The sequence below is a fragment of the Salvelinus alpinus genome, chromosome 3, assembly GCF_045679555.1.
Source record: "Salvelinus alpinus chromosome 3, SLU_Salpinus.1, whole genome shotgun sequence".
Lineage (NCBI taxonomy): Eukaryota > Metazoa > Chordata > Actinopteri > Salmoniformes > Salmonidae > Salvelinus > Salvelinus alpinus.
In genome coordinates, this window is record NC_092088.1 from 28,298,458 (window position 1) to 28,325,658 (window position 27,201).

Sequence of the window (27,201 nt, forward strand, 5' to 3'; positions counted from 1 at the left end):
ACAAATCATGTTCAGAAAATGTTAATTAATGACTACAATACTGAACAGCGGAGTTTGAAGCACAGCAGAAATGTCTTTATTATGTCCGATATTTGTTCAGAAAAACATTTTTTTCCACCTTCCAAAGAAAAGCATTTCTCATTTACGGTCAACGTGCATTCATGAGCGTTAATGGCTATGGTACTTTTTCGAGACAAATCCCTTGCAGCTTCTCGATCGTACAGTTGAAGTCAGAAGTTTACATACACCTTAGCCAAATGCATTAAAACTCAGTTTTTCACAATTCCTGACATTAAATCCTAGTAAAAATTCCATCTACAGGATTGAGGTCAGGGCTTTGTGATGGCCACTCCAATAGCTTGACTTCGTTGTCCTTAAGCCATTTTGCCACAACTTTGGAAGTATGCTTAGGGTCATTGTCCATTTGGAAGACCCATTTTCAACCAAGCTTTAACTTCCTGACTGATGTCTTGAGATGTTGCTTCAATATATCCACATAATTTTCCTTTCCTTATGACGCCATCTATTTTGTGAAATGCACCAGTCCCTCCTGCAGAAAAGCACCCCCACAACATGATGCTGCCACCCCCGGGATTCACGGTTGGGATGGTGTTCTTCAGCTTGCAAGCATCCCCCTTATCCCTCCAAACATAACGATGGTCATTATGGCCAAACAGTTCTATTTTTGTTTCATCAGACCAGAGGACATTTCTCCAAAAAGTACAATCTTTGTCCCCATGTACAGTTGCAGACCGTGGTCTGGATTTTTTAATGGTGGTTTTGGAACAGCGGCTTCTTCCTTACTGAGCGGCCTTTCAGGTTATGTCGATGTAGGACTCGTTTTACTGGGGATATAGATACTTTTGTACCCATTTCCTCCAGCATCTTCACAAGGTCCTTTGCTGTTGTTCTGGGATTGATATGCACTTTTCGCACCAAAGCATGTTCATCTCTAGGAGACAGAACGCGTCTCCTCCTGAGCGGTATGACAGCTGCGTGGTCCCATGGTGTTAATACTTGCATACAATTTTTTTCTGAGGTCTTTGCTAATTTCTTTACATTTTCCCATGATATCAAGCAAAGAGGCACTGAGTTTGAAGTTAGGCCTTGAAATACATCCACAGGTACACCTCCAATTGACTCAAATTATGTCAATTAGCCTATTAGAAGCTTCTAAAGCCATGACATCATTTTCTGGAATTTTTGAAGCTGTTTAAAGGCAGTCAATTTAAGTGTATGTAAACTTCTGACCCACTGGAATTGAGATAGTGAATAAGTGAAATAATCTGTCTGTAAACAATTGTTGGAAAAATGACTTATGTCATGCAGAATGTAGATGTCCTAACCGACTTGCCAAAACTATAGTTTAACAAGGAATTTGTGGAGTGATTGAAAAACGAGTTTTAATGACTCTAACCTAAGTGTATGTAAACTTCCGACTTCAAATGTATGTCATCATTTGATCGGAGTTGACATCAAGCATTACACAAAGTTGTAGTAAACCTGTGCAATGTTTTCCTATGTGTGAGAAAGTGAAAGAACACTGACAATTATCCCAAGTTAAACAAATGTTTTAATGGTACTATTTACAAAAACAATTCTGCTTTTGATTAGGTTAACTGCTGCAACAATTGGACCAGTACATTTACATCTTGCTTAAACTACAAAACAAAGTACAGGGATTGAAGGACTGTGGCGTAAAAACAGGTGTAAAATTATACAACCATAGATTTTGCATAGCAATTAGTTACGAGGGGAAATGGTGGTGTGGTTGTCATTGTGGAGTGGCAACACAAAAAAAACATTATTCTGCAACAGAGTAGTCTCTTTAGATCGGCTCGATCTGGTGGGGGGAGGCAAATATTTTCTCAGCATTAGAAATATTCCCTTAACTGTAAAACCTGAGGTCTGGGTTGCTTCTAGCAAAGAGCTGCTACATATGAAACTAGATAACACACTTTATCTTGTCAAGTTGAACCAGAAACAACTTAATTATCAACATTAACAAACATTGTCCAATAATTCACCAGCATGTAGCCTCATACCAATGTCCGGAAAACAAAATGAAAAAGCTATTAGCTGTGTGATTTTACCATTTGAAATAAATTTGACTATGTTGACATAATACTACACCAATGATAATTTGAGGAAAGGGGAAAGTGAACTAAACCGATAGTAGGGTCATCCCCGATCATCATCCACTTCCTTTCCCTGTGTGGCAAGTTCCTGTTCTATTATGTGCTCTGGTGATTTGATTAGCCTTAGCATGGTTTAGCATGCAGTAGTGCGTGCTCCCTGTAAGTTGGACAAGTGCTTAGGACACCCAGGTTCCTCTCTACCGCAGTCACTCCCGCAAACAAGACAGCGAGAGCTCAGAGGGATCAGAGGCGCCGGGTGCTCTGCAGAGATTTTCTAAAGGAATGATTACTGTTCAAAACACAAAAAGAAAGAGACTTAATTGAACAGACGGTACAAAAAAAAAAAAAAAAAATGTCAGGAAAGGAATGACAAACAAAAAAAGACATGCAACCCAACAAAACTACTTGGCAATGAAAGAAGATGTGCTCCACGATTTCTAATGCCCCCCCCCCCCCCCCCACCCCTAGAGGGGAAAAAAGGACACAAAACATCCCAAATGTACCTGTTAATTGGGGAGTATGAGGATTTTTTTTTTTTTCTTGTTTTGTTATTTGTCACACCACTAGAAAATGTACATGGGAAATACAAGCAAACTAGTCAATAGAAAAACACCCTTTGGCCATACTTTGAGGAGTCAGCTACATAGTGCGCTACAAGTGTACACGCCACATATGGAACACCACTAAGCCCCATGTACATCGTTTTAGCCTACAACAGAAATCATTTTTGTAACATCAAGAGTGTAGGGAAAGGCTTCCATCTTCCGTATAATATTCACTAAAAACTGTGAAATAGTATTAGACTGGTGTTTGAATATCAAACAGGAACCCTTTTAAATAGCCTTTTTTCTCAGTTTGAGGTTCTGCTTGTTAATGCCAGAGAGGGGTAGGGATTGAGGAGGACCTCAGCCTGTCAGTCATTCATTGGTGGGCATGGCCCTTCTGTTTGGGGGCGTCGTCATCACAAGGCAAGGGGCTGTCTGTGTCATAGCCTGTCGACGGGCAACACGAGACGCTGCGCATTCGCGACCGCCTCATCTCATCTTCCCCCTCCACCTCGGGCTCCGGAGAGGGGTCCTCCGGCAGGGGGAAGTTTCGATGCTCCCAAGGGGCCACCGTCTGTTCGGGGAAATCATTGGGTCAATTTAAGTACAACTGAATACCATCAAATCAACAATTTGTTAATCAAGTTAAACTAATGATGCAAATCGACAAAGAAATGGTTACTTCTCATTCTTCACGTTCCAACATTCACCAAATGAGAACTCAGAATGTACAGAAACGTCCTAGTCTTCTAGAGTCAATATAACTGCTATAACTTGTGACTGCTTTCCCATGTCTGAATATGTCATCATCCCAACATAAAAACTACTGGGCACAGTGACTCGAAGACCAGTCGCTGTTATTCTTCATGTGTGCATGTGTCTGTTGTTACGTTCATCCTCACCCTCTCCTCGAAGGTGAAGTCGGGTGTGGAGCAGCGCGTGTCCTCACTGGACAGTAGGCGGTGGGAGTCGCGTGAGCACGGCGTGTGGGGGTTGGAGGTGGCGTCCGGACTTATGGGCGACGCCACGTGGCTGTAGTCGTGCAGAAGGGGGCAGTGTCCAGGGTCAGGGGACGCCGGCTGGGGAGTGGGCGGGTTGGTGCTGCACAGCAGCGGTGTGGTCCTGCCATCCATGGACTTGTACGACCTGAGGGACAACGATTGTGGTATGAGTGGACCGTAGAACACAGGAAATGTGTTCAAACTTAACTTCCCTGTTACTACCTATCACTTCTTTAGAGAGCCCTGTCCTTATCATTTATCAAGTAATCATAACTTTTAGTGGAAAACAATCTTTATTTAGATTATTTAAGCCTTTGGATGTATAAGTATATGGATGTGTACAAAACATTAGGAACACTTTCCTAATATTAAGTTGCACCCCATTTTGGCCTCAGAACAGCCTCAATTTGTCGGGGCATGGACAATACACGGTGTCAAAAGCGTTCCACAGGGATGCCGGCCCATGTTGACTCCAATGCTTCTCGCAGTTGTGTCAAGTTGGCTGGATGTCCTTTGGGTGGTGGACCATTCTTGACACACATGGAAAACTGTTGAGCTTGAAAAACCCAGCAGCGTTGCATTTCTACACACTCAAACCGTGTCGCAATTGTATCAAGGCTTTAACCTGTCCCCTCCCCTTCATCTCCACTGATAGAAGTGGATTTAACAGGTGACATCAATATGGGATCATAGCTTTCACCTGGATTTACCTGGTCAGTCTATGTCATGGAAAGAGCAGGTGTTCCTAATGTTTTGTACACTCAGGGCATATTGACAATGTGCAGAGACCCCACTGAAATATTTCCTACCAAATGTGTTGACATTGATCAAATAGGTCACAGATAAAGGTAAGTAGAGCACAGTTATCTAAACTGAGACGTATGGCAGTGGTGATGAGGTACTGTGCTGTGTATGAGTGTGTGTTGGGTGTACTATAGGCGCCCCCTACTGACCTGCTGCCCCTCCTCTTGGCGGGGGCCAGGGCCATCCAGGTCCAGCGGGAACGCTCCTGATCCTGGCATGGCTGGTGGAGCTGGGAGAAGGCCGCGTCAGAGAGGTCCTCCATCTACACACACAGAAATGTGTTATTAAGATAGTACTCCTTGATCCATAAATCAATCAACTGTATTTATAAAGCCCTTCTTACATCAGCTGATGTCACAAAGTGCTATACAGAAAACCCAGCCTTAAACCCCAAACAGCAAGCAATGCAGGTGTAGAAGCACGGTGGCTAGGAAAAACTCCCTAGAAAGGCCAGAACCTAGGAAGAAATCTAGAGAGGAACCAGGCTATGAGGGGTGGTCAGTCCTCTTCTGGCTGTGCCGGGTGGAGATTATAACAGAACATGGCCAAGATGTTCATAGATGACCAGCAGGGTCAAATAATAATAATCACAGTGGTTGTCGAGGGTGCAACAGGTCAGCACCTCAGGAGTAAATGTCAGTTGGCTTTTCATAGCCGATCATTCAGAGTATCTCTACCGAGTTAAAAGAACGAAGCAAAGTCAAACATTGGTCATTCTAAATACATGGCAGTTCCCAAAGCAGAGCTTAGGAATGAAGCAACATCTTACCTCTGTGTGGTTCTCCTCTTCTGCCATGGGCTGGGAGAAAATGTCAACTTCCCGCCAGTTAGGGGTGACGATCTCTTTGTATTGTAGTTTCTCTACACGCGTGGTGGCCGCAACCGACATGGGGATCACAATGTTGTTGATGTCAAAGGAGCTCTCGCCTCGCCTCCTCCGGATGGGCTGCTGAGGGGGCGCAGAGTAAAAAAAAAAATATATATAACCTTTATTCATACAGCTATTTATGAACAGGTATGGGGCGTATTTAGTGAGGGAAAACGTTCAGAACAGCGCAGATAGAAATGGGAGTAACAGAGCTGATATGATGCCCAATTCTACATGAACAAAAATCACATAATACAAAATGCATATTTTATCTGAACGTTTTGTAACATTGCACCTTTCTGAACAGAACCCGTGCTGTCACATTCATGATCCACCTAGACCACACAACAGTCAATAAAAGCTGTGATGAGCTTACGGGTGTGTTGGAGAAGCTGAGACTGTTGGGGCCAATGTGGGTGGAGCTCTCCGAGGAAGTGGACAGCTGGCGGGTCAGCGAGGGGCTGTGGAGAGACGAGTGCAGGCTGGCCAAGGACGAGCAGGGGCTGCCCGAGTCCAGGAAGAGCTTTGGGGTGGCTGGAAGAGAAAGGGGAAAAGAGATGAACAACTAGTCATGATTGTTTTGACACACATCTTTTGCATTGTAAATGGATAGCAGATTGTGTGTTCTGAGCAGACGTGGATCAAATACATATCCTACGTCAAATTACGCTTTCAAGTACTCAAAAGTACACGAGGAGCTCGATTTAGCTTGGGATTTGCACTTTTGGGACTAGTCCATTGATTCCATTGCACCTGGTAAGCTGATCGAACACGGTTCAACTATTGGTAAGTATTTGACCAAGGTCTGGTTCTTTTGAGTGGTGCGGTTAACTCACAGCCGTGGGTCCTGTCCAGCAAGTGCTCGCGGGGCCTCTTGCGACTGTAGCTCCGGTCATAGGGGCCTGTGGAGGGTGAGGGGAGGCCATGCAGAAGCCGCTCGGCCTTACAGAGGGCCTGGCCCTCCAGCCTGGCGGCGCTCAGCACCCCACCGTTGCCATCCAAGTGGTGGTGTTGTCGCCGCTGCTGCTTCTCAGCCCGGCTCTTATAGTGAGACAGTCCTGTGGGGGAAGGGTAGAGACACTGGTCAGGGGATTTTTATCATTCTACACAGCTAGGATAGTATGTGTGTGTGTCAAGAGACTTCCTGGTAAAAAATAAATAAATACAAATGTGACAACGTGCTACACTCGCCAATGGCTGACAAGTTGATTCCCAAAGGCTGTGTTTATCTCCTTTGGGTGCGAGTTGGTGTGTATCTTTGTGTCCACAAGGGGTCATGTGTAATCCCTGACTGTGAAAAAAAACACCTTGCTTTCCAAAGGTTGTGTGTATGACCACACTAGGTGTGTATTGGATTGCTTCATATGCGTGTGTGTGGTCCTGCCCACATATACTCACTGTGTGCCATGAGCGAGTTGGCCAGCTTGATGTGCTTGTCTTTGGAGGAGAGCTTGTGTTTGAGCGAGAGCTTCTTGAGGGGCTTGGTCCTCTCGGGGGCCTTGCCCTGCCAGTGGCTCTTCATCACCTGCTGCAGCCGCAGGCTCATACACACATCTAAGGAGAGAAACACGCACTTAGTGTTATCCACAAGAAGATATGGTCCGTGCAGATGAGAGAAGGAAAGGGGACAAGGTGGGTGGAGGAACGGAGGGAAGAGGGGTTTAAATAAAACAGGCTGTTTCACACTCTCCATGGTGATAAAGTGTACAGTAGGGAAGTGAAAAGGTGCTTCTGGAATGGCAGTCAACTAGTCTGAACTACTATAAAAGATGGCTACGTCACAAACGGCAATATGTTTACATTACTGGAGTCACCTTGTTAGGAGGCATTAAGCAACATTACGAGAGCATTTTAGAGAGAAAGTTACAGTAGCTAACAAATTGTAAATTAGTGAATTGCTTAGCCCCACAGTCAGCCAGGTTAGCTAGATAGAAATCCACATTTATTTACAGTTTTTAGCTGAAGCGCCCTCACCTTTTCCTTTTTTTCTGTGGGTTGGCAGGTAAACAAACTAGACTAGCTCAGAAGCACATTGTCAGGGTTGAAGCAAATGAGCCTAAATGTCATGTTAAAAAGTCACAAGTTGAAGTAACCAAAAGCCACCGAGGCCTTTGGAAGGCTTAAAATAAAATAATTTGTAAAAGTTAATTCTAAAAACTCGTATCGTTTTTTTTCAACCAAAGAGCAACATGATGCTCTTTGGTTGAGAGAGGCCAGTCTGATTTGTTGAAGACCAGTATTATGCAAATGTCCAGCAGCTTTACATTTTTCCTTTAAATTCTATGGTGGGGAGAAGGAGACAAGCTCAGGTGTGCACACTGCACACAAGCTAGCTAGCAACCCATGCAATCGACACTTGGCGTTAGCAAAAAGGACAAAGCCTATACAACAACTATCTCGCCAGTCACTATTTCAAATGTAGCTTATAAAGAGTTGTCATGTTGGCTGTTTAGAAGCTGTTAGCTAGCTATCGCAGCGAACTTAGTCAACAAGAGAGCAAGTCAAAGCATATCCTCCACACAACAACCATCTCGCCACTCCATTTTATTTCAAATCCTGTGGTCTGTAGCTAAAAGTTGGATGTCAAGATGAAATCTAGTAAGCCCTATTGACTGATATAGGTAGCAGCAGGTAGCTGACTTGCTTAGCTGCTAACAATCGCGGCTAGCTAACAAAAATATCAGGAATAGTGACAACGCAATGGACAAAAATGACTCACGTTTATTAAATAATTAGTCTTTTGACCAGTATACGCCCACACCACTGTTATGTAACAGGCAAAGCAGGGGCACAGAGATATATGGAGCGTATGGTATCAGTCCGTACTGGGTTGGCTCCTGGCTCATAGAAAAATAGATTCTGGTTCTATGCTCCTGGCTCCTTACCGTCAGGGAGGGAGAGGATGGGGTGGACGCCCGGGTCCAAGTGGGACAAGCGCTCCAGGGAGGGAAGCTCGTACTGGGGGTCTTCTCTGGGTGCGCTGGGGCGACCCCCGCATGTCACACAGGAGGAGGGGTTGACCCTGCAGCTGCAAAGGATAGCGCTGGTTCTCGGGACCTGGGAAGGGACAAACCAAAAGTCACTTGTTTACTAACCCATTTAATCCCATGGGTCACAATAGTTGTACTTATACCTAATGTGTCATATTATGCAATATTATGATGTCTAGTATCGTTTAGAGCAGTGTTTTTCAACTCCAGCCCTTGAGTACTGCCAACAGCACACGTTTGTTGTTGCCCCGGACGAACTCACCAGATTCAACTCATTGAGGGCTTGACTGTGACTAGCGGGAAAATACAGTGGAGGTGACTTAAGGATTCACACACATTTTGACAGATGGATTTCCATGACTTTTCACCTAATTTCCATGACCAACAACTGGCGGTGTATCTATGTATATTTAAAAAGTAAGCGTAATGTGATATTGACACTGGTAGGCTGCTCTCTAATCCCATGCACCATCTCCTGTCATTGTGCAAGGAGCTTACACACCCCCCGCACAAAGTAGAATACCTGTTAAGCAACTGTATAAAACACATGGTCAACCCTCAGTCTGGAGATCCACTGGGTGTGCAGGCTTTTGAGTCAGCCAGTTCATCAAGTTCCTGTTGAGCAGCTAATTTAAAACATTTGGTTTGTTAGAGGGGGACTAGAATAAAAGCCTGCACACCCATTAGATCTTCTGGAGGATGGTTGATCCCACTTGATGTATAACATTGCTACCAAATACATTTTATGCCTTTTGAAATAATTTGCTCATTCAATTTATCAAATGGCTATGGTAGGCCACAAATCTTTTTATTCAGCTGAAGCAAGCCCCCAAATTCTCTTCTGAAAGTGCACCTTTTCTAGTTGTCATACTTTGCAGGCTGACTAGCATTATATTGAGATGCAATGTCCCATAAATTGGATGCCCAAATCAACTGGAAGTAAATACAAAACAAGTCGACAGAGGCATGCGCTGAGAGCGAATTCCCTACAGATTGCGACTCCCGCTACCATCGCACAAAAACAGTTTTTTTTTGCTCGAAAGGAGCACAACAAGACTCCACGAAAGAAAAGAAATGACGTAGGAGACACAAGCGGTCAGAGGGGACCAGGAACACAGGCCGTGGACACAGAGCTCCAGTAGCACGCGGTAATTAACCTCTCCAGAAATGACCTTACTGGCGCGCAAGTCTCAGTCTTATCTAAGGGCCTCTCTTTTGTACCTGCATTTACAGACAAATCATTCGATACGAAAGTAGATCTGTTTAAATTATTTTGCAAGATTAAACTTAAGCACGTTTTCAAAACACTTTTGGTCCTAGAAACCCAGCTGGTACCCATTTTAAGCCCAAAAGCAAATTATGTCCTATGGTTAACAACTCCTCAATGAATACCTATTGTAGGTTAGTCGAACAAGAAGCCATGTCACTATATACGAGAAAAACAAACCACATTCAGAAGAACCTCACTAGAACAGAACAGGCACTTAACGAACGATTCATCTTTGGTTATTAAACCTGCAGACAAGGGGGGTGCTGCGGTCGTTTTAGACTATGAAAAATACAAAGAAGACATTCAGAGACAACTCAGTAATGAATGTTTCTACAGAAAACAGTGTTAATCCCACACAGGTGTTCCAATGGGATATATGGTCTAATCTGGAGCAAGCCCTATTAAATAACCTTCTCAAAACCTGAATATCTTTGCTGCAAATGTACCATACGTCCATGCCTGTACATTTTGCCGAAATAACACAAACATAAAAACACAAGGCAATTATCCAGGCAGACCAGTGGTTGCAGGAATAGGCTCAATGCTAGAGGCATTGTCAAACTTCGTAGACTCTTATTAAAACTCATATGCAAGCATTGCCATCATATGTGAAAGACTCTATAGACATCATAAACAAGGTCTCACCAATAACGGGTTTAACAAAAGACTATTTTGGTCACATTAGATGTCGAGAGTCTATATACCAGCATTCCCTATATGGGGGGGCTGGCAGCCCTAGCTCACTATTTGAGAGACAGATACTAATGAATACCCACCAACAAACTTTATTCTAGAGCTGGCTGAATATGTTTTAAAGTGTAACTAACTTCAGGTTGATTATGAATACTACATCCAAACGAATGGAACATCGATGGGCTCCACATTCACTCCGAGCTATGCTAACCTTTATGTGGGCCTTTTTGAAGAACGTTGTGTTAATAATGAAAACGAAAATCTATTTGAGGAGGAATGGGAATAGAGCTGTCAGACTATGGCATTACTTAATGACATTGACCCCCAATCACAAATTCACTATTGAATGTGACAAAACGTGTTCATTACCTCGATATGTGGATTAAGAAATCTAATGGAACCCTGTTTACAACTCTGTATAGAAAAGACAGAAATACTCTATTACATGGGGACAGCTTCCACCCCGAGCCATTAAAAAAAGGACTTCCAAAAAGCCAGTTTTTCAGACTGCGCCGTATATGCCACTCCACAGAGGACTATCTAGAAAAAGCAGCAGAGATGCGCAATAGGATTCTAAGAGGCTATTTTCCACAATGTGTGGATGAAGCTCTTAATTTGACATTGGGGAAAACACGAGATGAACTACTACAAAAAAGACCCACTCGGGACTAAAGATCACTAATGTTCACAACTGCATATACTTTGAACTCGCGGAAAGTGGGAGATGTGGTCAAGAAACACTGGCATGTTTTATCATCGGACCCAGCTTTGCCTGCTGAATTTAAGAATCCACCACTTATTGTATATAGGAGGTCGCAATTTACGCGATAAATTGGTCCATGCCAACTGCCAGCCACAAAATAAAAATCAGCCAGGCTCTTTTACACTCTCTTCCAAATGGTAGCTATAAAAGGTATAGTAGTGCAACAACACGATGAATGTTGAATATTTCTGCCACCCACATACAGGAAAACGGCTCCAAATAAATTACATTATTACGTGCTCCACCACCCATATTATCTATATTATTAAATGTCCATGTGGGCTGTGCTATGTAGGTAAAACCTCTCGTTCACGTAAACGTTAAATTAGGAGAAACAGGGATTATCCAGTAGCAGTACATTTTAATGACCTAAAACATGACATTTCTACCTTTAGATTTTGTGGCATAAAGGAAGTCAGGATATCAGACAGGGGAGGTGATATAAATAATACTCTGCGCAAAAGAGAATGTTTTGGGATTTTCACCCTCCAGACATTATTTCCTAAAGGTGATGAAATGCCTATGCATGTTATGTTGTAAATTTGAACATGAATTATGCCCCTATTTCAGTTTACACTGACATTTTTCTTGCGCTGTACCCAATGATTTATGAAAACTTGCTTGGTAGGTCGATGTCCTCATTGTGGTTTTACAGACGTGTTTAATACGTTTTATGTACACACTTTATTTGAATATTTATGAAGTGCGTATTGTTATATTTGGTAGCACTATGTTTTCCCCTTCGACTCCAACCCCATTCGATGCATTGAACGGATGTGGGCGGGCCTAAGTCTACATAAGGGTGCTAATTAAAAAATGTAAAAACTCAAAAAGCTCTGACGAAGGCCCTTGAGGCCGATACGTAAAGCTTATTAAAGGTCAGTGATACTATCAAGATCAGTGGGCGGGTTGTGCAAGTTCCTTTTGAATTTTGAAGCCACAATCTAAAAGGCTACAAATATGTTTTCTTAAAAGTACTGTTCGCGATTCACATATTTTTTGATTCAATTCACTGTGATTGAACCGAATACCAAATAATACAATGGCTAAGTGAATCGTTCGTTACCGTCAAAAATAATTGTTTAAATATTATTTTTATATTTTTTATCGGTCAAGTAAGTACATCAAACTCGTATGCAAGAGTCGGTGGAAAGTCTTTCGGGACAAGACATAAAAACATTAATACAGGGTACAAGATGTGATTTGAATTGGGTACTTAAGTCTTTTCTCTATTATATTTTATAGGCTAGGCCTACCCGCTGTTGCAATGTCTGACTGTCTCTCTTTCCAAGAGCTACGGCCCACTCGTCTCGCACACATGCAGGTGATGCGCGCAAATACAGATGCTCTGAAGTTTAATTCTGAGCCTGGCTGAAATGCTGATTTTTATTTGATTGATCAAATATAAAAAATAACTTTGCCTCAAATTACATTAACAGAAATTATGAAGTTTCTTTCCATGACTTTTCCCAAACTTTTTCCAGGCCTGGAAAACACAATTTCAAGTGTTAAATGTAATGTGCACAAGTACATGGCCTCCCGAGTGGCGCAGTGGTCTAAGGACTGCATCGCAGTTGTTAGCTGTGCCACTAGAGATCCAGGTTCGAGTCCAGGCTCTGTCGCAGCCGGCAGCGACCCATGGGGAGACGCACATTTGGCCCAGCGTCATCCGGGTTAGGGGAGGGTTTGGCCGGCAGGGATGTCCTTGTCCCATCGCACTAGTGACTCCTGTGGCGGCCCGGGCGCATGCACGCTGACACGGTCACCAGGTGTACGGTGTTTCCTCAGATCACATGGGTGTGGCTGGCTTCCGGGTTAAGCGGGCATCGTCAAGAAGCAGTACGGCTTGGTAAGGTTGTGTTTCGGAGGACGCATGGCTCTCGACCTTCGCCTCTCCCGAGTCCGTACGGGATTTGCAGCGACGAGACAAGACTAACTACTAATCGGATACCATGAAATTGGGAAGAGAAAAAAGAGGGAACAAAAGTGCACGTACAATGAAAGTACTTTCTAGTGCTAAACCCAACAAACACGCCACTGAGTGTTCTGCCTTGTGCTCGGAGTCTTTCAAGTGCCTTCTTGGAAACTCTAAGCATGCTATCACGTGCCTCTTTCTCAGGAGTGGCCTCCGTCTGGCCACTCTCCCATAAAGCCCAGATCGGTAAAGTGCAGTAGAGACTGTTGGTGCTTCCACAAATTATTGACTCGGGTGTGAATACTTATGTAAATGAGATATTCATGCATTTAATTTTCAATACATTTGCAAACATTTCTAAACACACTTTCACTTTGTCATTATGGGGTATTGTGGGTAGAAGGGGGAGATTTTAAAATACATTTTGAATTCAGGCTGTAACAAAATGTGGAATAAGTCAAGAGGTATGAATACTTTCTGAAGGCACTATAGGTACAGTGCATTCGGAAAGTATTCAGACCTTCACTTTTCCCACATTTTGTTACATTACAGGCTTATTCTAAAGTGGATTAAATAAAACATGTCCCTCAATCTACACACAATACCCCATAATGACGAAGCGAAAACAGACTTAGACATTTCTGCAAATTTATAAAGAATTTAAGTCAGAAATGTACATAAGTATTCAGACCCTTTGCTATGAGAGCTCAGGTGCATCCTGTTTCCATTGAGATGCTTCTAGAACTTCATCAGAGTACACCTGTGGTAAATTCAATTGATTGGACATGTTACGGAAAGGCAAACACCTCCATTCGGAAAGTATTCAGACCCCAATATTTTGTTAGGTCCCAGCGTTATTCTAAAATTTATTCTATTTACCCCCTCAATCTACACACAATACCCCTTAATGCATTTCAGAGCAAAAACCAAGTCACGAGGTCGAAGAAATTGTCCATATAGCTTTAAGACAGGATCTTGTCGAGGCACAGATCTGGGGAAGGGTACCAAAACATTTCTGCAGCATTGAAGGTCCCCAAGAACACAGTGGCCTCCATCATTCTTAAATGGAAGTTTGGAACCATCAAAACTCTTCCTGAAGCTGGCCGAAAGGCCAAACTGAGCAATCGGGGGAGAAGGGCCTCGGTCAGGGAGGTGACCAAGAATCCAATAGTCACTTACAAAGCTCCAGAATTCCTCTGTGGAGATGGGAAAACCTTCCAGAAGGACAACCATCTCTGCAGCACTCCACCAATCAGGCTTTTATGGTAGTGGCCAGATGGAAGCCACTCCGTAAAAGGCACATGACAGGCCGCTTGGAATATGCCAAAAGGCACCTAAAGGACTCTCAAGACCTTGAGAAACAAGATTATCTGGTCTGATGAAACCAAGATTGAACTATTTGGCCTGAATGCCAAGTGTCACATCTGGAGAAAACCAGGCACTGCTCATCACCTGGCCAATACCATCCCCACGGTGAAGCATGGTGGTGGCAGCATCATGCTGTGGGGATGATTTTCAGCGGCAGGGACTGGGAGACTAGTCAGGAATGAGGGAAGGATGAATGGAGCAAAGTACAGAGATATCCTTGATGAAGTCCTGAACACTCTGGAGCAGGTTCTCAGACTAGGGCGAAGGTTCACCTTCCAACAAGACAATGGCCCAAAGCAAGACAACGCAGGAATGGCTTTAGGACAAGTCTCTGAATATCCTTGCGTGGCCCAGTCAGAGCCCGGAGTTGAACCCGATCGAACATCTCTGGAGAGACCAGAAAATAGCTGTGCAGCGACGCTCCCAATCCAACCCGATAGCTTCAGAGGATTGACAGAGAAGAATGGGACAAACTCCCAAATACAAGTGCCATGCTTGTAGCGTCATACCCAAGAAGGCTCGACACTGTAATCGCTGTCAAATGTTCTTCAACAAAGTACTGAGTAAAGGGTCTGAATGCTTATGTAAATGTGATTTATTTTAATTTATTTGCAGTACATTTGCACAAATTTCTATAAAATTGTTTTTGCTTTGTCATTATGGGGTATTGTGTGTAGATTTATGAGGGGAAAAAACTATTTAATCCGTTTTAGATTAAGGCGGTTACAAAATGTGGGGGGGGAAATCAAGGGGTCTGAATACTTTCCGAATGCACTGTAGGTAGATCACTGCTTGTTCCCTTGGTCACATTTTTTTTTAACAATATGGACTACGGGTAAGGATACTAATGACATATCATTTGCATAGCGGCATATCTGGGAAAAATATGGGAACAAATTGATTTTAATATAACCATTAGTCCTTCAGAAGTTATTACCCTAGGTTTATAGCCCACTCAAACACACAATAGAATCGATAACACAATATAGTCCTATGTAATCCACGAGCACAAGAGGATAAATAACAAAACACTCAACACTGGAAAAAGTTATTGTTTTAGTGCTGGGCAGGAGGAACGCATACTATGGGTCTACATGCATCTGCAAGTGCACACGCAGAAACATACCTTGCCATTGAGGTTAGGTACTGTGTTAGGCTGTACAAGTCTCCGTCGTCTGCAGTTAAGTAAGGGGCGCGTGCGGGCGGCCACACAGGTGCTGTCATTGGGGCTGGGTTGGTGTTTGGTGTTACTCTCTGACACCCTGGAAAGGAGAGACAAGACCCGGTGAAGTGAAGAAGCAATGGATAGAGCGCTCAAATGGGTAAAAACTGTATAGCTCGAGACTGGTATGCAAGGTGCTCTTTGAATAGGGTAGTCATTGGCACTTGGAGACAACAATTTGTTGAAGCAAATTACATTCCTTCTAGGCCTCCACCTCAATACTAATTTACAAAGGCAGGCTGAAACAGACACTAGACAGCAATGTGAATGAATTACGTTTCCAATCTATCATTGTTACTACACACGAGAAAAGAGCAAGTTAGTGCCTTTTCATAGGTTCTTCCTCCAAATAGATACACTTGAAGAATCTATGCTTTAGTTAGGTTAAGCATTCTGTGTGTGTATACCTGTTGAGGACCCCATTGACCGGCCTGCCATTCTGGCCTCTCCAGGGTCCAGATTCTGTGATGGTGACCTGACAGTCCTGGGGAGTAGGCTCGGTCTTAACTCCTGCCCCGCCCACCACCAACGCACTGGGCGCCACGCCTCCCAACTCCACTGAGCCCTGAGGGGTGGAGATAAATAACATACATCAGCCACAGACATGAAATAATACTGTATAGGCTACCAACTAAAGCGAGAGACAAACCCACATCCTACACAAGGTGCGTGTGTGATGGTGTAATTTACCTGCTACATTTGTATCATGTGACTTGCAATGGGATATATTTTGTGTGATAAGAGCTGCACTTGATTGTCCCAGACAATTAAGACCGCATCTTAAAAGACGGACTAACGTATACAGGACGTTTATATAGGTCATGCGTGTACTAGTACTACCACAATAGTGAATAGTGGCACTACTATATTTAGTGCTACATGGCATCTGTGGTATTGCTCATGCTAATCTCTTTACAGGCCACTTTCACATGTACATGCTGCAGGTCTGGATGGAAAAATTCAAATGGCTAAATGGGTTAGAGCATGGTCGAAGCAACACCAGGGATGTGGGTTTGACTACTGCATGGGCCACATATACTTGAATATGTCAGTGACAAGGTTGTCACTTCTGCAAGTCGCTTTGGATGAAATGTCCATATTACTCTTATATTATTAAACCGTGCACAATTAGCCCAATGTTGAGGCGGTGCTGTACCTTGTTGGCACGGATCTGTCGGTAGACGTCTGTCTGCTGGCGGATACGGTACTCCAGGTCTGAGATGTGGGCCTGGAGCCAGTTCCAGTGGCTGATGATGGAGGCCCGCTCGATGGTGTAGCGACTCTCCGCCCGCTTCCATCTAAACCGGAAAGTCACACAGACACACAGGGGTGAACAAGTGTTCATCGAACCAACTTGTCTGTTGTCTGAATTTTTACATTGATAAAATAATTTAATTACTGTGTAATTGGAATCATTTCGTCTTGAATGCCTACACAAATGAATGCAAAAGCCACACCGTATTGCCCAAACATTATGCAAATATCAAATTTTTCAACATTGGGTAATTCACAAATCATACAATATTAACGACCATCTACGTCAAATAGCAAACATTCAACTTCTGTGGCAAAGTATCAATACTGAGGGACGTGTTGTCACAGTTGCTTCTTGTTGAAGAGGCATCAGCAAAAGTTGGTTTGTATAGCTAGCTATCCTCTTTATCTCGTTTCTGAATTAATTTGTGGTCGTTTCCTTCTCGCTAACAAAATAAGTGAGATAGATTTTATTTGTGTCCTACCATATATCGATAACATAACCAAGTCTGTCACTGGTATGGGCCGGTAAATATCCTACAGCTAGTCAGCTAGACAGTTGTGGCCGCAAGCTAAAACCAGAGAGAGAATTCACTGTTTCATCTGCTGCTGGTTTGATGTTTACTCAAATAAGTCTTTCCACATGTAATTGATTAAATTAGATTTTTAATTCTATAAAGACTGTAATTGTGTCAATATGTTGTGATTGTAGAAAAATCCTCAGCCGTTTTCCATACTAAAACGTAAAGTACAACTTGGTGCGTACCAGCTTACACCATGTTTAAACTACAGTTGGCACACCGTGTGAGTCAAAAATACCGTGTTCGGGCCGTTTCATCAATCTTCGGGAGGTAGCCTAGTGGTTAAGAGTGTTGGGTCAGTAACCGCAAGGACACTGGTTCGATTCCCCGAGGTGATAAATCTGTCGATGTGCCTTTGAGCAAGGCACGTAATACTAATTGCGCCTATTTAAAAATATATATTTTAAACTAGACGTGTCAGTTAAGAATTCTTATTTACAATGACGGCCTACCGGGGAACAGTGGGTTAACTGCATTGTTCAGGGGCAGATTTGTACCTCGTCAGCTAGAGGATTCGATCCAGCAACCTTTCGGGTACTGGCCCAACGCTCTAACCACTACTAGGTAACCTGCCACCACCATAAGACGCTCTAGATAAGAGCGTCTGCTAAAGGACTGAAATGTAAATGTCTTTGTGGCTTTTATATGCAGGGAGCATAAATTGTACACTTAAAAAATCAAGTTAGAAACCATGTATACAGAGCATTCAGAAAGCATTCAGACCCCTTCACTTTTCCCACATTGAATTAATTTTAGAATAAGGCCATAACAATTGTTTTTACCCCCCCCCCCACCACCCCTCAATCTACACACAATAACCCATAATGACAAAACAAAGACAGTTGATCTTAAAAAAACTGAAATATCACATTTACGTCAGTATTCAAACTATTTACTCAGTACTTTGTTGAAGCAGCTTTGGCAGCGATTACAGCCTAGAGTCTTCTTGGGTATGATGCTACAAGCTTCGCACACCTGTATTTAGGGAGTTTCTCCCATTCTTCTCTATAGATCCTCTCAAGCTCTGTCACATTGGATGGGGAGTGTTAGTGCACAGCTATTTTTAGGTCTCTCCAGAGATGTTCGATCCGGTTCAAGTCCGGGCTCTGGCTAGGCTACTCAAGGACATTGAGACTTGTCCCAAAGCTACTACTTTGTGTTCTTGGCTGTGAGCTTAGGGTCGTTGTCCTGTTGGAAGATGAACTGTCGCCCCAGTCGGCGGTCCTGAGCGCTCTGGAGCAGGTTTTCATCAAGGATCTCTCTGTACTTTGCTACGTTCATATTTCCCTCGATCCTGACTAGTCTCCCAGTCCCTGCCGCTGAAAAACATCCCCACAGCATGCTGCTGCCGCCACGCTTTACCGTACAGATGGTGCCAGGTTTCCTCCAGACGTGACGCTTCGCATTCAGGCCAAAGAGTTCAAACTTGGTTTCATCAGACCAGAGAAACTTGTTTGCTGGAGTGCTGGAGAGATAGCTGTCCTTCTGGAAGGTTCTCCCATCTCCACAGAGGAACTCCGGAGCTCTGTCAGTGTGACCATCAGGTTCTTGGTCACCTCCCTGACCGAGGCCCTTCTTCCCCAATTGCTCAGTTTGGCCAGCTCTAGGAAGAGTCTTGGTGGTTCCAAACATCTTCCATTTAAGAATGATGGAGGCCACTGTGTTCTTGGGGACGTTCAATGCTGCAGAAATGTTTTGGTCTCGGAGCCAAATTGATAATAGATTGATAAAATACATTTTAGAATAAGGCTAAAGTAACAAAATCACAAGAAAATAAATCAAGGGGTCTGAATACTTTCCGAATGCACTGTACATCCACTATCTTCTACCTGGACTTTAAAAGGTAGACTGCAATATGATGAAGATGCTGAAAGTACATATTGGGTCAATTTCCACAACTACTTAGGGCGTTGAAGCACAAGACTCAATTTCGCCACTGTTTTGGTCCCGTGGCTACCACATAAAAGTGTGAAGCAAACCCCGAGCTCATGTGACAAACTGTGTGACTGAAACATTTCACCTATCGCAATATCTTTCCACTGCTCGTGGCAATGTAATTTCTGAATATTTTTTCTCACATATAACAAGCTGGTAAACTATTATTACTATTGGAGTAGTACATTTTTTACGGTGGCGCCGGAGGGGAGGGCTGCAGTCTTAACGGCTCTTAACCAACCATGCTATTTTGTTTGTTTTTTCGCGTTGTTCCTAACTTGTTTTGGACATAATGTTGCTGCTACCGAGCTTCAAGTTCCACATCAACAAACTAACATGGTCCAAGCACACCAAGACAGTCGTGAAGAGGGCACGGCAAAACCCATTTCCCCTCAGGAGACAAAAGATTTGGCATGGGTCCTCAGATCCTCAAAAGGTTCTACAGCTGCACCCTCGAGAGCATCCTGACGGGTTGCATCACTGCCTGGTATGGCAACTGCTCGGCCTCCGACCGCATGGCACTACAGCGGGTAGTGCGAACGGCCCAGTACATCACCGGTGCCAAGCTTCCTGCCATCCAGGACCTCTATGCCAGACGGTGTCAGAGGAAGGCCATAAAAATTGTCAAAGACTCCAGCCACCTTAGTCATAGACTGTTCTCTCTGCTACCGCACGGCAAGCGGTACCGGAGTGCCAAGTCTAGGTCCAAGAGGCTCCTAAATAGCTTCTACCACCAAGCCATAAGACTCCTGAACAGCTAATCAAATGGCCACCCAGACTATTTGCATTGCCCCCCCCCGGAACGCTGCTGCTACTCTCTTATCTATGCATAGTCACTTTAATAACGCTACCTACATGTACATATTACCGCGATTCCGGTGCCCCCGCATATTGACTCTGCATCGGTACCCCCTGTATATAGCCCTGCTATTGTTATTTACTGCCGCTCTTTAAATAGTTGTTAATCGTACTTTTTTTTTGAATTTTCTTAACTGCATTGTTGGTTAAGGGCTTGTAAATAAGCATTTCAATGTAAGGTCTACTACACCTGCTGTATTTGGCGCAAGTGACAAATAAAATTTGACAGTGATTTTGCTGCTTGATACTCATCCTTTTGTGAGGAAAAGTAAACGTGGACAGTTCTTACAACTTCAAAGTGCTCCTCTGCAAAAATATTTCTTCATGTTCTATATTTTTGGGGAGTGGCAGTGACATTTTAGCAGCAGCCGATGCAATGGGGAAGAGCAGTGGCCGCTGGTACGTTCTTTCCTAAATCCAATAAGAAGGACTAAGCCGTTGCATCCCTGATGTCTCGGTCTTCACCTAAACTGGGTCCTTCTCAGAGCCCTCGGCTCACAATCACAGGTAATAGCAAATAAGATTTGGGATGTGTGCCAGTGAGAGATGCTCCGGAGCGCAGAGAAAGGAAAGAGAAAGGAAAGTGTAGTCTGGCCCAGGAGTGTGAAGGTGAACGGAAATGCTCTGGAGCAACGAACCGCCCTTGCCGTCTCTGCCTGGCCGGTTCCGCTCCACTGGGGCTGAGTCACTGGCTTACTGGTGCTCTCCCACGCCGTCCCTAGGAGGGGTGCGTCACTTGAGTGGGTTGAGTCACTGACGTGATCTTCCTGTCCCCCCCCTAGGACCATGCCTCAGGACTACCTGGCATGACGACTCCTTGCTGTCCCCAGTCCACCTGGCCGTGCTGCTGCTCTAGTTTCAACTGTTCTGCCTGCGGCTATGGAACCCTGACCTGTTCACCGGACGTGCTACCTATCCCCCCAGACCAGCTGTTTTCAACTCTCTAGAGACAGCAGGAGCGATAGAGATACTCTTAACTTCACTAGGGTAGGGGGCAGCATTCGGAATTTTGGATGAAAAGCGTGCCCAAATTAAACTGCCTGCTACTAAGTCCCAGAAGATAGGATATACATATAATTAGTAGAGTTGGATAGAAAACACTCTAAAGTTCCCAAAACAGTTAAAATAATGTCTACTATTATTTTGAAAGGCTGTTTTTCCATTGTAAGCCTATCCACCATACAAAGACTTAGGACCCAGTTCACGAGCTCAGTGTATTCCTCTACATGTGTGGCCAGTCTTTAGGCATTGTTTCAGGCTTTTACTCTGAAAAATTAGGGAGATACAGCACTTTCAATCAGTGGTCAGTGGAAATTTCCATTCATCAGCTATGCGCCCTGATCGGGAACGCGCCTTTCTTGTTTCTCCTTTCCTATTGACAAAGCTTTTGTCCGGTTGAAATATTATTTATTATTTATGACAAAAACAACCGGAGGATTGATTTTAAACATCGTTTGGCATGTTTCTACTAACTTTTATTGTATTTTTTATTTTTTTTTAACTGTCTGGAATTAGTGCACGCGCCTTTTAATACTGGATTACTGGACAAAACGCGCAAACAAAAAAGGAGGTATTTGGTCATAAAGAGGGACATTATCAAACAAAACAAACATTTATTGTCTAACATGGAGACCTGGGAGTGCCACCAGATGAAGATCATCAAAGGTAAGTGATTAATTTTAATGCTATTTCTGACACTCTCCTTGGCTGGAAAATGGCTGTATGGGTTTCTGATAGATGCAGACCTAACATAATCGCAAAGTGTGCTTTCGCCGTAAAGTGTTTTCAAAATCTGACAGAGCGGTTGCATTAAGGAGAAGTTTATCTTTATTTCCATGAATAACACTGTATCGTTTATCAATGTTTATGTAATTTGATGTGGCTCTCTGCACTTTCACCGGATGTTTGTTTGAGACAATGCATTTCTGACCATAACACGCCAATGTAAACTGAGATTTTTGGATATAAATATGAACTTTATCGAACAAAACATACATGTATTGTGTAACATGAAGTCCTGAGTGCCATCTGATGAAGATCAAAGGTTAGTGATTAATTCTCTCTCTATTTCTGCCTTTTGTGATTCCTCTCTTTGGCTGGAAAAATTGCTGTATGGTTCTGTGACTAGGTGCGGACCTAACATAATCGCATGGTGTGCTTTCGCAGTAAAGCCTTTTTGAAATCGGACACTGTGGTTGGATTTACAACAAGTTTATCTTTAAAATGGTGGATAATACTTGTATGCTTGAGGAATTTTAATTATGGGATTTCTGTTGTTTTGAATTTGGCGCCCTGCAATTTCACTGGCTGTTGTCGAGGTGGAACACTACCGTCCCACTTGTACCAGAGAGGTTAATGATCGGCTATGAAAAGCCAACTGACATTTACTCCTGAGGTGCTGACTTGTTGCACCCTCGACAACTACTGTGATTATTATTATTTGACCATGCTGGTCATTTATGAACATTTGAACATCTTAGCCATGTTCTGTTATAATCTCCACCCGGCACAGCCAGAAGAGGACTGGCCACCCCTCATAGCCTGGTTCTTCTCTAGGTTTCTTCCTAGGTTTTGGCCTTTCATGGGAGTTTTTCCTAGCCACCGTGCTTCTACACCTGCATTGCTTGCTGTTTGGGGTTTTAGGCTGGGTTTCTGTACAGCACTTTGAGATATCAGCTGATGTAAGAAGGGCTATATAAATACATTTGATTTGAGTAGTGCAAATTTGACCGGCAGAAGTGAATTATAATATTCAGCCCAAGTGCACAACGGCCACTTTGGCCGCAAGGCATGGATTTTTGGGGGCTAGTGGTGTAGTGGAGGGAGAACGCAGTTTACACGGGTTACCCACCTTTTGCATAAAAATGCATTGCAAGTATAGGGAGCGTTACTGTATTCACCACAAACTCCTTTCAGTTTATGTATCTAGATTTACCACCACATCACTGATTATCACCATCAAAGGGGGAAATGTCTTTTGGATAAAGGACAAAGTGACCTACTGTGGTATAGGATTATAGATCAGGAATGTGATAAATTAAATTCAGTCAATACAGGAAGTAAACTTAAATTCCAACTCCAACTGTCCTAATTGAAAAGCAGTGAGGAAAACAGGAATTTAATTTTCACTAATCTCTCTTCAGGATCCATGGTGGCTTATTAAATGCAATGCAAGTTCTCTAGGGGTATTGCAGATAGAAATGTAAGGCATAGAAGCCAAGGAGATTCCCCATCCCAGGCGAAACGGAGATCTAGACGCATATTATTTTCGTAACACCACGCCCTCCTGAACAAGCTCTTATCTAATCAATGAACCGGTATCTCATTTACATCTCTGGGGCTGCGTCCCAAATTGGCACCCTAACAGCAGCAGCATGAAGCACCATATTGCACATTCGATTGCACCAATCAGTCAGGAACTGTGGCGTGCCTCGCAGATAGGCAAGTGTTGAATTGATCTGCCGTGGGGGACCAGGCTGGTCTATACACGTGTTGTAGGATACGTCAGCTCAGGTGGTGATCCATTTCTTCCCTGTCAAATAAGATTTTTTTGTGTGTGAATCTCAAATGTATTTGCATGATTCCTCCGAGGTTCCTGCCCTCTGATTTTCTCCTCCAATCCATTTTGAGTAGGGAGGCAAGGAGGGGCACAAGAAATCAAGAAAATACAATGGAGATTCACCCACTGTATTCTGTATTAGTCACTCCCACAAAGCTGTAGTATGCCAATCTAGCTGGCAAACAAAGCAAGCCATGTGGTAGAAAGGTCACAGATAAGGGGAAGCAGGATGCAGAAAACTACAGGGACAATTAATTAAATAAGCCTAATTTATTAAAAGACTGGTGGCCAGGCCTGGGTCACATTTAGTAGGCAAGCATTGTGGAAGGTTGCAGATTAACATGTGATGACTAGAGCTGATGTGATACATTTTTCTAACATGTCAGAGGCATGTGTCCTATAATATATTACAACAATCAACAATGTTATGGCCTGCTGAACGCAGCCCTGGGGCATGGCATGTCCATTAGGCAGCAAACGGAAGAAAACAGACTAAAACGGGGCAACTAAAATTAACAGGGAGGGACTACATTTCAGTTGCAAAGCATTTTATAACGTTTCTGCTGTATGCCCTATTGAACACGACCCAGATAGTCTCTTTCAACCAAATATCACCACCCTGCATAGAAAGCTGCTGGCTTGAGGATCAGTGACCTCAGTTATCAGAGTGAAGGTCTAAAGGAGGAGGGACTGATAACTGAGCAGGGAAAATCCTCCCTCCCAATAAACAAGGAGCTCCAACTTGCCATCTCCCATCCAGCTTCACACGCCATCCTCCCCCACTTCACACCCCACCAGCAGCACTCTCTACCAGCCTGTTTTTGTCTGTCAGCACATTCCCCAAGGTGGCGCTTTCCTGGACACAGCACATATGTTATACACGGTAACCAGCACCACAGCATAATACTAACCTTGTCTTACAACACCAAACACCCTGCAATAGTCGTGCTAAAGGCTTCCAAAAACCAGCAGGCTAGCCAACAGCATAAGGCTTGATGTTCAGGGCCAGGCAATGTCCAGCATCACAAGCACACCTTCCTGGGGAAGGATGCAGACTTGAAATGTAGATGTCAGTGCTACAACGGTCATTCAAGGCCTTCAGTTGGGCTATCTCAATCACTGACTGTCACCAACTTGACAGGCTAGAACACAGAGCAAAATCAGTTTCTCAAATTGACAAAAATAGGCCATATATATGATTATTTGGGCACGTGCATTACAGAAGGGCCCCAGAATACGACCAATTTAGCTACATTTAGTTGACTGATGTAGCTGGCAAGGTAACCGCCGTTTAACTTTTTCAGGATAGGGGGCAGCATTTTCACTTTGGATGAATAGCGAATAACTGTTTGAATGATGTCTGAGTATAACAGAACTCATATGGCAGGCAAAAACCTGAGAAAAAATCTAAACAGGAAGTGAGAATTCTGAGGCGGGTCGATTTTCAACTCATTGCCTATTCAAATCCCAGTAAGATATGGATCTGTTTGCAATTCAATTCCTACGCCTTCCACTAAATGTCAACAGTCTGTAGAAAGTTGAATGAAGCTTCTACTATGATGTTGAGCCGGATGGGAGCTGTTTGAGTCAGTGGTCTGGCAGAGTGCCAGGTCCTGGTCACGCGCATTCCACATGATATCGACTTGCGTTCCATTACTTCTATAGACACAAAGGAATTCTCCGGTTGGAACGTTATTGAATATTTATGATAACATCCTGAAGATTGATTCTCTACTTAGTTTGACAAGTTTATTCGACCTGTAATATAACTTTTTTGAAGTTTCCGTCCGACGTTCGCCTGGATCTGCGTGAGCGTTTGAATATGTGTACTAAACGTGCTAACGAAAGTAGCTACTTGGACATAAATAATGGACATTATTGAACAAAACAACAATTTATTGTGGAACTAGGATTCCTGGGAGTGCATTCTGATGAAGATCAAAGGTAAGGGAATATTTATGATGTAATTTCGTATTTCTGTTGACTCCAACATGGCGGGGAAATGTTATTTCTATCTGAGCGCCGTCTCAGATTATTGTATGGTGTGCTTTTTCCGTAAAGTTTTTTTTAAATCTGACACAGCGGTTGCATTAAGAACAAGTGTATATTTAATTATATGTAAAACATGCATCTTTCATCAATGTTTATGATGAGTATTTCTGTTATTTGATGTGGCTCTCTGCAATTTCTCCGGATATTTTGGAGGCATTTCTGAACATGGCGCCAATGTAAACTGAGATTTTTTAAATATAAAATATGCACATTATCGAACAAAACATACATGTATTGTGTAACATGATGTCCTATGAGTGTCATCTGATGAGGATCATCAAAGGTTAGTGATTCATTTTATCTCTATTTCTGCTTTTTGTGACTCCTATCTTTGGCTGGGAAAATGGCTGTTTTTTGGACTTGGCGGTGGTCTAACATAATCATATGTTGTGTTTTTGCTGTAAAACATTTCTTAAATCGGACACGATGGGTAGATTAACAAGATGTTTATCTTTCATTTGCTGTTGCTAAAAAATATTTTTGAATTTCCCACGCTGCCTTTTCAGCGGAATGTTGTCAGGGGTTCCGCTAGCGGAACGTGTGTCCTAGAAAGGTTAAATTAACAGGGGAAAAAACTAAACTAGTGTTCATTCCCAGTGCTGAGCTAGTAGTGTAATGTTAGCTAATGTTTCAACCCCTCGAATGAGGTGAATTAGCTAGCTAGTAGCTAACACAGCACAGTTCAGCTCTAGCCTGTAGCTATCAGTCAGATATTAATAATAGCCACCTCATATTGCCATCTAACAGCCGTTGTTTGAATGTAAATGTTTTGTAGGCTTTTTGTCCTGTTTCAACAGATGTAAATTAATTTAGCTAGCTTTCACCAGTTGATGTACCGTTAGAAAGCTGGCCAAAACTAAGCACAATTTTTGCCTCATTCACACTAGACCTGAATCAAACAACGAAACTAGCAGCCAAACGATTTTAGATCGACAATACCTTTTTTTGTGCAATGTGAGTTAATGTCAGTATAGCACTGTACCGTAATTGATTTGTCAGTTTCACTAGCTAATTCCCTATTTTTCACACTGACACGGTATAAACAGCTCTACAGGCTTCACGGACATGGTGCAGCATCAGTACACAACACTATGATCATCATGTCGTAGCAGGATCAGATGGTGACAGGTGTCCCAGCAGGGTCAGACTTCCAGGGAAGACCAGTCTACGGAACTCAGGTGAATTTTGCAGTAAATTCACAATATCAGTGAATGATACAAAGCTCCATCTTGAGTTGATGGGTAGACCTACAGTAGCTACAGGACAGCAGTTTAAGCTTAAAGAGTTTGGGATCTGAGCTTAAATGGTAATTTCAATTATTGATTGATTCTATTCTTGGATAATATAACGTATAAATATACATCAAGGTAACTCTTTGTCATGCC

The 27,201-nt window shown here is 43.2% G+C and overlaps 1 protein-coding gene across 2 annotated transcripts in view; it reads right to left on the reverse strand.

The window, feature by feature from the left end:
- Nucleotides 1–1,555: 1,555 nt before the first annotated feature.
- Nucleotides 1,556–27,201, reverse strand: part of kansl1a (KAT8 regulatory NSL complex subunit 1a) — a 57,958-nt gene continuing 32,312 nt past the window's right edge. For both annotated transcript variants that reach the window (XM_071392429.1, XM_071392427.1), the window contains 11 exons: nt 16,734–16,875; nt 15,985–16,142; nt 15,482–15,617; nt 8,242–8,413; nt 6,755–6,910; nt 6,193–6,414; nt 5,733–5,890; nt 5,258–5,437; nt 4,638–4,750; nt 3,586–3,829; nt 1,556–3,257 (listed from right to left, as the gene is read on the reverse strand). In XM_071392429.1, the coding sequence (XP_071248530.1) occupies nt 3,060–3,257; nt 3,586–3,829; nt 4,638–4,750; nt 5,258–5,437; nt 5,733–5,890; nt 6,193–6,414; nt 6,755–6,910; nt 8,242–8,413; nt 15,482–15,617; nt 15,985–16,142; nt 16,734–16,875 (1,879 nt within the window). In that variant the 3' untranslated portion in view covers nt 1,556–3,059. The remainder of the gene's footprint in view (nt 3,258–3,585; nt 3,830–4,637; nt 4,751–5,257; nt 5,438–5,732; nt 5,891–6,192; nt 6,415–6,754; nt 6,911–8,241; nt 8,414–15,481; nt 15,618–15,984; nt 16,143–16,733; nt 16,876–27,201) is intronic.